The 10,209-nt window shown below is 38.3% G+C and overlaps 1 protein-coding gene across 1 annotated transcript; it reads left to right on the top strand.

The window, feature by feature from the left end:
* The first annotated feature begins 257 nt into the window (after positions 1 to 257).
* On the top strand, positions 258 to 9,528 carry rpe (ribulose-5-phosphate-3-epimerase). The gene is made up of 6 exons (XM_003215129.3): positions 258 to 612; positions 4,317 to 4,396; positions 7,275 to 7,414; positions 7,795 to 7,929; positions 8,098 to 8,184; positions 8,620 to 9,528. The coding sequence occupies exons 1-6, from the start codon at positions 491 to 493 to the stop codon at positions 8,740 to 8,742; spliced, it is 687 nt and encodes a 228-aa protein (XP_003215177.1). The 5' UTR covers positions 258 to 490; the 3' UTR covers positions 8,743 to 9,528.
* The last annotated feature ends 681 nt before the right edge of the window (positions 9,529 to 10,209 follow it).

Here is a 10,209-nt window from a genome sequence, read left to right as displayed (position 1 = left end):
CGCCAAGACTTGTTCATTACGAGAAAAGAGGCGGGAACGGGACGGCCTTGGCTGAGAGCCTTTTCCAGCTGTACGCAGCCATCCAATCAAAACCGCCCCGATATGACGTCATGACCTCCCTTTCCAGGAGCCTCCACCTTAAACGAGTGAGAGAGGCGTTGGCCAATAGCAGCCCCTCTTCCCTCCTTTGCCCCGCCTCCGTAGCTCTTTACCTCATCAAAGCAGGACTGCAAGATTGAAGCTGCCTTGCCTATGGCACGTCCCCTTTATCCCAGGGTTCCACAAGGGTGTTGCCATGGCAACGGAGGTGGAATAGGGCTCTAACTACGATTCCCGTCATGCTCGCCTCATGACGTAGGCTTTCCTGTGATTCCCTCTTCCTCGTTGTCTGCCGTGTGTGAGAGAGACGGCGCTGCGGAGACTGCTTAGCAACCGCGAGGTCTTTTTCCGGGGCCCGCGAGGCCTTCTCTCCCTCTTCGGCGGTGCGGCCATGGCGTCTGGGTGCCGGATAGGCCCCTCCATCCTCAACAGCGACCTGGCGGCCCTGGGCGCAGAATGCACTCGCATGCTGGACTGCGGGGCCGACTACCTTCACCTGGACGTCATGGACGGGTAACGCCGCACTTCGTGTGCCTCAGGCCCTGCCTGCCCCCCCCCCCCTTTTTCGGTCTAGAAAAGGCCAACCTTAGTTGGCTAGAGGAAACGTCACTCTCGTGACCTTAACCCCGCCCTCTTTCTAATGCTTGGGACAAGGAAGTGTTTTGGCTTCCAGATTTTGGGGGTGGGGGGGATGGGATTCGAGATCTTTGCATCAATTTAATGAGCTATCGTTGTGATTGGACCCAAATCTAACCAGTGCATTCTGTTTCACGTACATACCTCAAGGTCATTTTGTGCATGAAGTATTTTGCCTATAACAACGCTTGCCTACACTGAACTGAACAGTTCGGAAAGCAAAAGTGGTCACCAAATGGGTTGCTGTGAGTTTTTCAGGCTGTATGGCCATGTTCCAGAAGCATTCTCTCCTGACGTTTCGCCCACATCTATGGCAGGCAGCCTTAGAGGTTGTGAGGTCTGTTGGAAACTAGACCAGTGGGGTTTATACACCTGTGGAATGTCCAGTAGGAGAGAAAGAACTCTTGTCTGTTTGAGGCAAGAGTGAATGTTGCAGTTGGCCAGCTTGATTTTCATTGAATAGCCTTGAAGGTTGAAAGCCTGGCTGCTTCCTGCTTGGTGGACTCCTTTGTTGGGAGGTATTGGGAATTGTGAGAGTTGAAGTCCAAAACACCTGGAGGGCAGAAGTTTGCCTATTTCTGTTCTAGATAATTTTGTCTGGTCCTTACTCTCCCACCCAAATATTAACCAAGTACTGACTTTGATTTGGTACCTTTTAGCAAATATTGTAAAATGTGGCCGATTTTGGAGCATTTCAGATTTCTGGATAGGGGAAACTTCACCTGTAATTCTGTGAAAAACCGTGCCCCAAACAGTGTGCTTTGGTCATGACACTGTGTAGCACGATTTTTGTTCGTGTTACAAATGTCATTTCCTAATGGGTTCTATCATAAAAATATGGAAAAGGTTATTAAACTCCAAAAAACTGTTTTGATGGGATATCTTGCAGCACATTTTGCTCTAGTTTTTCCATAAATATCTCATAGTCTCTCAACCAATTCAACAGAGTTTTTGGCAGCCAAAAAACTCTGTTGAAAGTAAGTACTGCACAATTAAACAGGAAATATCACTTTCAAACCAGGAACAGATTTTCAAATTTTGTTACATAGTTTTGCTTTGTTTCCTTTGCTACTTCTTTTGAGCTCATGTTGTATAGATGGCTGTCCCCACCCTTCCCCTCAAACCCACTCAGAGGTAGGGCAACCTTTGTGAGTGGCTGGTCTAGTTGCCAATGGATGAAGAAGACGAGCATAGGCATGCCTGTTCAGTAGTCCTGGATAGATTAAACATACCTGGATCCAGTTTTGACTTAATCCTTCTGTGCCTTCAAGTTGTTTCCAGCTATGCAGCAACTCTGCAATGGATTCTTACTGCCAAGAATTATTCACAGGGAGTTTGCCTCTGCCTTCCTCTGAGGCAGAGAGTCTGTGATTGCACAAGGTCAATCAGTGGTTGAGTGGACATAGAAACCTTAGTCTATACAATCATAGGCCCCATCTGCACTGATCATTTAGGTTGGTGTAGAACAGGATCATCTCCACTGTGACCAAACACTACACGGGGCTAATCCAGTGTAATGCAGGGCAAAGGTACCTTAACACAGCCTTGCCACACAATATCCAAAATTGGGTGAAGGCCCACAGAATTTGGCCCAGGGGCACAGAAGGGCAGTCCCTCCCCCGCGTCACAGCAGTTCCAACCATGATACAGTTTAACCTTTTATCATGCCTTTATATGATAAAAGACAAGTGTGGAGAAAGTAACTGGCTGTTATGGAACAGTTTGAAACAAAGGATTATAGAGTAGAGGAGAAAGAAAAGCCCAGAAACAGATTTTGATCAAATATTAAAATGGAAATTAGAGAAGGAGAAAGGCTTGATGGCTTTCATTTATAAGAAAATAGTTGAAAAACAATATAAATTGAAGCAAACACCAGTCAAGATATGGAAAGAGGATATAAGCTGCAGTGAGTCAGACATTGAACACTGGATTTAAAAATGGCACAGGTTCATCTTCTCATCTTTTCTCTCAGTGTCCTGTCTGATGTCAGGGCATGCGATGGTAGACAGGTGTTGTGGCCAGGAGATTGCTGTGACAAGGGCAGGCAAACAGTTAGGGTGGCTGGGTGGTGGGGACTTCCTCCTGCCTCTGCAGCATGTGGCCAATCTAGCATTCAGCACTTAAGAGTTCTGAGTCTCTGAAAATCTGTCCATAGCCTAACACTCAAATCACCACACTATAGTGGCTACCTGTATTAATCCTACAGCACCATAAAAACATCTACATACTTATTGTGGCTTAGGTATATGTAAGCTGGATGTACTGGAAGTACAGCAATATTCCAGAGATACTTGCTTAGTAATGTACTATACTGAATATAGGAACAACAGAGCACTGAACTAGAATTTTGTCAAGTTTTAAAGATATTACAAGACTTTGTTGTGTTATCTTGAAAAGAAAAGCTTGATAAATGCTCAACTGGTTGGCAAAACAGGGGTTTACAAACTGAGGAATGAGAGAGAGAGAGAGCAGAGGGTAACTGGCACAATGTTTTAGAACTGAACTGGGTGTCACAAGGGGTTACCCATGTGTAGTGGATTGCTCTTTCAGCCTCATTGAGAATCATCATGTACTTATAGAGATCAATGGACCTCACTGAACTTTGTTATAGCTTGTTTGCTAGCATTTTCTGTGTTCTTCATCATATTTTTCAGTGAAATAGTACTTGGATTAATTACTAATAAGGCGTGCAACAACAATAAAATCTTGCCTATATATCACTGAGTGGGACCTGTTTCAACAGAAGCCACTGTGAAACTACAGTACTCTTTATTTACATAATGGTCTGGAACATTCTTATTTTCTGTAATAACATATTAAACTCTCCAGAGTAAGATTTCACTTCCTCAGCTTCCCTCTCATGTATTCACAATTCAATGAGAACTATCTTGAGTTCTACAGTACTATTCCTGACCATGCAATAAATGGAAAGCCCTCTACATATAAGTGTTTCTCTGAAGCTTGTTATTTCAGGCTCTGGATAAAGCTGTCATAGAGCTGTATTCTCATTTGCTCTGCAGATTAGCAGAACACAGTTCTATGGTCTTGTTTGTCCATCACATGTTGATTGAAAAGTTTATATGCATGTTTGTTGAGGCTGTGTACTTCAGTTCTGGATAAATTCCATTGAAGATCATTCAATTTAAAGCAGCCTAGTGGCATGTTCAAGTGCAACCATAGGCTTTGATTATGTTAAATAAAATGAGAAGTCACAGACTGAGGGAGAGGAAAGGAGAAGAACACTTTGTCTTCTTTCACCGATCTTCCTTAAGTCAGTTTAAACTCATGGTTCAACCAATAGTACTTAGCAAAGCTCTAGACTTTTATAAGCATCTGTGTCTAATTGTAGATTCATTGCACTGCACAGTACAGTACGCAAACCATCTTTTTTATAATTGAGGCATTTTACTAACCTTTATTAAAGAACTGAGGCTCTGAGAGTTCTTTACAGAATGATAAAAGAATCACACAGCCCCAAATTCCTATAAAATGAAATATACTTAGAACATAATGGAATCACACTTTTTTCATTTATTATTTAGAAATAGTAATACTCCAATATTTTCTTCTTAACTACACAGGCATTTTGTCCCAAACATCACTTTCGGCCATCCTGTTGTAGAAAGCCTTCGGAAGCAGCTGGGTCAGCAGCCCTTCTTTGGTAAGCAATTAACATTAAACTGAATTGTGTATTTTGTTATTGGTTACACACAAATTCTTTTGGACTGGTAGTGGAAATCAGGAACTGTTCTATCCCCTGCTTAAACATTGTTTTGAGCAACAAATCTCTACTGTTGGGATTGAATAAATTCTGTAACAATTTAATATGATCTCAATATGACATTAAGCAACTGTGTGCCTACTTTGAGGTATCTTTTAGAACTGTGCCATGTATTCAACATCCTCAGCTGAACTGTCTATCACAAGTTACATTTCTTTTAAAAAAATCATTTTCGTGCATTTTGTGGATGTTAAATCAGTACTAATAGCCATACACTTCAGAATACATAAAAAATCTGAAACTATTACCACATAAGATGTGGCTCAAATTTTGCTCACGTCTTGGTGAACTCAGAAGTAATGAAATTTCAGTAAACCTGGAGTTAACACCTTTCTTTGTCCTGGCTTTTGAAAAACACCCTGGCATCACACTGTTGTAGAAGGGCACAGATTAGGAACTCTCCATCCCAGATTATTGTGGAATAATAAGGAGGTAAGAAACACACACACAATTACTATAAACATACTACAAAATTAACATTCAGACATCAACTCGATAATGCCATAAACATGCAGCCTCAAGTTATGGAGAATAGTATGCAATGTACTTCATACTGTATTGACAGGTGCAAAGGCATGGGGCATGTGATAGTTGTCATTAAGAATCAAGCAACAGCTAACTCTGCAGATTTAAATTGACTCCACAAAACTTCTTACTAGTCTCAAAGGTGCTTTTTTTGTTTTAGCTCTGCAGAATTTATTAATGAAATTCAGTTGCACAGGCCTTAAGATATGGTGGATTAACTAGCCATTTTAGAAGAAAACTTAAAAATTAGTAGTACTACATCAAGGTTGAGCCTTCTCCATGATCGCTCACTGCCTCTGGAACTCTCTTCTCAAAGAAATAAAAACAGCCACCACCCTTCTCTCCTTTAAAAAACATTTGATGACATACCTATGCACTTTAGCATATGGGGAGGAGGATTAGCATATTTTATGCACATTGGCAAAACTAATTATTGGCTGTTACGGTTCATTTTAAATTAATACTGGCACTTTTCATGTATTTTAGCCTCTAATTTTTAGGGTATATATGTTTGTGTACTTATGTTTATTTAATTATTAGCATTTGTGAGATCTGTTTATTGTTTACATTTTACGGCATTGAATGTTTGCTGTTACATGTTGTTAACTGCCCTGGGTCCCCTCGGAAAAATAAGGTGGTATAGAAATAAAGTTTTGTTATTATTATTATCATCTAAAAAATGTTCACAAGAATAACGTATATGTTTTGACAGGATGCTACTGCTGAGGGCAATCTGTGTGGTTGGTCTGTTTGAAATCCTGCATTTTATTATTGCCAGCTAATAAAATTCTGTGATTTTTATACATTTTAATTTAGAGTTATTATTTTGAGTTTATAGTTGTCACGTGAATTTACAGTTACCATTTTGTTTCCTGGTTTGGTGTTACATTGTCATACTTAGTAGCACCCAAGAATGAGAAATCCTTTTCTAATGTAAAAGACCCTAGACATGGGGATGCTTGTTTCTTCTTATTGGGCTAGTAAAACGTTAAATGTTGGGCATGGAAAAACAGTTTTGTTTATCTGTACACATACACACATGCAGGCACACACACTAGCTTTTCCCATGACATCATAGAATACATAAATATACCATGAGACTGAGAAATAAAATATTATTAGAATGTACCCATGATCTGATGCATGGATGGACTGCATATTTATGGTGTAATAAAGTCAAAGTTAATATAGATTTAAAAAATCATTTTATAAGACGTGTCCTATTAAGAATATGGAACAGATACAAACCCAAGCAATATCTGAAAATGCCTCTATGGGGTTTTTTTATAGAAGAGAAACAACAGGTCAAACAAACAAACAAGCAAGCAAGCAAACACACACATATATGAGCATAAATATTTCTATGCATCAAATAACTTGTCATTTCCTCAAAACTGGCACATTCAAAGCATGGGGGAAAATCATGACTTACTGAAAGGAAATTATGGTTTCTGATACTTTATTATTGTTACTGAATAGGAATTGACAAGTAAAGCCATCCTTCCTGGAATAACCAACTAAGCACTCCTAGTTTTTAAATAATAACCAGGGACTTTTGGAAATGACAACCTTCATCAAGCCTTCTCTAGCAATCTGTTTGTCTATGATCTTGTTGCTTTCTGTTTCCTGTATGTATGTTCTGATGTGCAGTTTCCTTTACTCTCTGATTTCTGAGAAATTATAAAAGGGGCTGAAGACCACATCTCTCTCCTTTTGACTATGTGACCTGTTGATAACTGTTTTGTTACAAAAGAGATGCCCTGGCCAGCTGGCACAGGGAACCATCTTAAAGATATTTGAAACTTGTACCTGTGTATGTTGAATACATGAAAGTTGTGAGTAAACCAAATGTTATTTCCATCAAAGTCTATTTCATTTTGTCCCTTGAGTGCATGATATGAAACACATTTTATGGGAGAGTACCTTTTTGAGCACTGATAAACACTTCTAAAGCTCTGCTGTTTTTATGCACTGGCAAATCTGTTTTTCCTGTCAGATGGGAGATTGCAGGTTAATCAGTCTAACAACTGAAACCATTGCTTAGCATAATTATATTTGGTCATATACTACAAGAGGAGATTCTGCTTTAAAGGGGTTTTGGCTCTTCTCTAAAAGGTTATGTTCTCTAACAGGGACAGATTCTTTTCCCAAGGGGTTGTTGCATAATTAATGCCTTCTCCAGCTAGTAATTCAGGAAATGGACCTCATATAATTCATTTTTTTATCTTTCTAGATATGCACATGATGGTTGCTAAACCAGAACAGTGGGTGAAATCCATGGCTGTAGCAGGTGCCAATCAATACACCTTTCACATAGAAGCTACGGATAATGCAGGGGCACTCATTAAAGACATAAGAGAAAATGGGATGAAGGTGAGGTGGGAAATATTTTTAAAAGTTTTGAGTATTACTGTCAGACACATGCATTTTAATTGGAAAAGGTCAAGAAAAAATACAAAATAGAAAAATAATGTGTAGATCATCTTTGAAAAGTATCTATTACCATAAGAGAAGAATCAAGCAAATTTACAATCATTGGGTTTTTATAAACAGTAGCATCCAAGTGAGAGTGTCTGTAGAACAGAAAACCAGCTTAAGAGTGCCACATTTGGACAGATTTTCTCTTTTGTGGAGAAAACCTTTAGTCAGCAGCATTTTCTCATTAGTTAATGGGATTATCTCAATAATCATATTGTATCCTCCTTGTTGAAATAAAAATGTAATATTTTTAAATATTCTATTTTCTTCCATAGGTTGGTTTGGCTATCAAGCCTGGAACGACAGTAGAATACTTAGCACCATGGGCCAATCAGATCGATATGGCCTTAGTTATGACAGTGGAACCTGGATTTGGAGGACAGAAATTCATGGAAGATATGATGCCAAAGGTAGATTTCCCATTTTTCATTTGAAATGGATCAGGTGTGTATGAGGATGTGTAAGGCTGTCATATTCAACATGGATATTTTAGTCTTCAATACATAGAAGAAAAATATATTACAGATGTGATCTGTAATTATCTATTGGTAAATTATTGTTTCCGGTCTGATAACTAGGTTCATTGGTTGAGAACACAGTTTCCTTCCTTGGATATTGAAGTAGATGGTGGCGTCGGGCCAGACACAATTCATAAGTGTGCAGAGGTAAGACCAAAAATCAGTCTGCATTAAGATTTGAAACCATAATTTTATATCTTATAAAAATTTCAGGAACATTTTAATAAATAAAATCATTTTAGCAAATAAAATCTAAATAAATAAATAAATAAGTAAATAAAAATTTCAGGAACATTTTAATAAATAAAAACATTTTAGCAAATAAAATCTAATGCTTGAATTTGAAAAATCTCCTGCCCAATTTATTTCGAGCTACTGCTCCAAATATTTCTATTTTGTATTATTTGAACAAACTTGTACTTTTGATAAATTGTGATACTTTTCTTTGCTAATAGGCAAAAGCAACCTGTAGTCAGAAGAACTGAACTGAGATATTACTGTTTTCTCTGTGACATACTGACTTTGTATTTCGTTTTAGTGTAATCTTTCTAATGCAATAAGAGACTTTATGCTCTTTCCTAGGCAGGGGCAAATATGATTGTGTCTGGGAGTGCTATAATGAAGAGTGATGACCCCAGATCGGTGATTAATTTGCTGAGGAATGTCTGTTGTGAAGCAGCACAAAAGCGTTCTCTTGACCGGTGAAATCAGGGTGGTATCTATTAAGAGCATGAGAACCATCATGGAAGCAGCAAGACAGCAACACTGAAGATTCATTCCTCCATTGTCATGAAGGAAACAGAAAATGTGTTAGGACTGTCTTGTCAATTTGGAGGTATATTCGTATAGTACAATTGCTTGTCTTGAGACAGCAAAATATGGACACTTCTTGCTTGAAGATTGTATATGGTGGTTACCATGGAAGACAAATGTATTTGGTTCCCACATTCAACATACATTTATACATTCCTTAATCTTAAATACTTGGAAATAAACAAGATGGGAGAAGATTCAATAATGGCTGACTTCAATAAATGTTAGGTCCAAGTCTTCTAAGGTCCAAAAATGTGAGTATAAAATGAAAAATTAAAAGGAGAGGGAGATAAAGAGACAAAAGTCTACTTGAAAATCTCATTATGGAAATATCAAAATAAGAATACAGGATTTTTTTTTTAAAAAAACTGTACTTTTAACTGCAGTGTTTATTTGCTCCTTAAATTCATATTACTTTCAGTTAAATGCCAGGTGGTTTATGGAAAAGCATATTGCAGAAATGCATCATAAATCAAATATATATGCTTTCACAAATATTCCAATCCATAAACATTTTTATAATGGAAGTAACTTGTGAATTTTTACTATTTTGTCATTTTCTGCTGTTCTAGAGTGCCTTTTGACTGGAAAATATTTCCTTTACAAGTTGGGTAAAAATGTTAATTTCCATCTTGAGATATTTGCTAACTGAAAATAAAGTTCTGCCATACAGAGAAATTTGCATGTCTCCTCCATCAGTCAGCATGTTTGACATAGACTGTATTGTAAAAGTGGCCATAGTTAAAATGAAAAATCAGGAGCATTGGATTGCCCATACAGATCTCCATCACAAGTTTTTCTTTAGGAATCAGAGATGCAAAATACATACAAGAATGAGCTGAAGTGTAGGAACACCTGTTTCCATATATTGTGCATTAAAAAGCTGAAGCTGCTGCAATACAGTGACAGAAGAGTGTTTGTGGTCGGCTGGATCATAGGTAGTTGTTGCAGATAAGAAGCTTTTTAGCAGACTTGTGCCTTCCTTTACTTATTCCTAGTGGAAATCTAAAGACCAGAGGTTTGAAACACTGAGGAAAGGTTACAGAAAATATATTTTGTATAGTAAGGGCAGGTGGCATATTGACTTTACTTCCCATTAGAGGGTGGAAATAGACTGCCAATATCATAGCTAGAGTAGGTGTAGACTGAAGCTAACGTAAGAATGGCATGGCATCTAGTATTTTTCAATACACTAAGCATTACGTGTAAAGTATTGTGTTTATAGAGGATTTGGTTGTGAAGAACTACATCAGTGTGGGAGAAACTGCAAGCTACATTTCAGACCCTTTAACATAGCCTCCAATACAGAAGTGGCAGCAGAGGGCAGAAAAGACCCAATGCCTTATCTTAAGGCAGAAC

The sequence above is a fragment of the Anolis carolinensis genome, chromosome 1, assembly GCF_035594765.1.
Source record: "Anolis carolinensis isolate JA03-04 chromosome 1, rAnoCar3.1.pri, whole genome shotgun sequence".
Classification (NCBI taxonomy): domain Eukaryota; kingdom Metazoa; phylum Chordata; class Lepidosauria; order Squamata; family Dactyloidae; genus Anolis; species Anolis carolinensis.
This window is presented reverse-complemented; position numbering and strand designations above follow the sequence as displayed.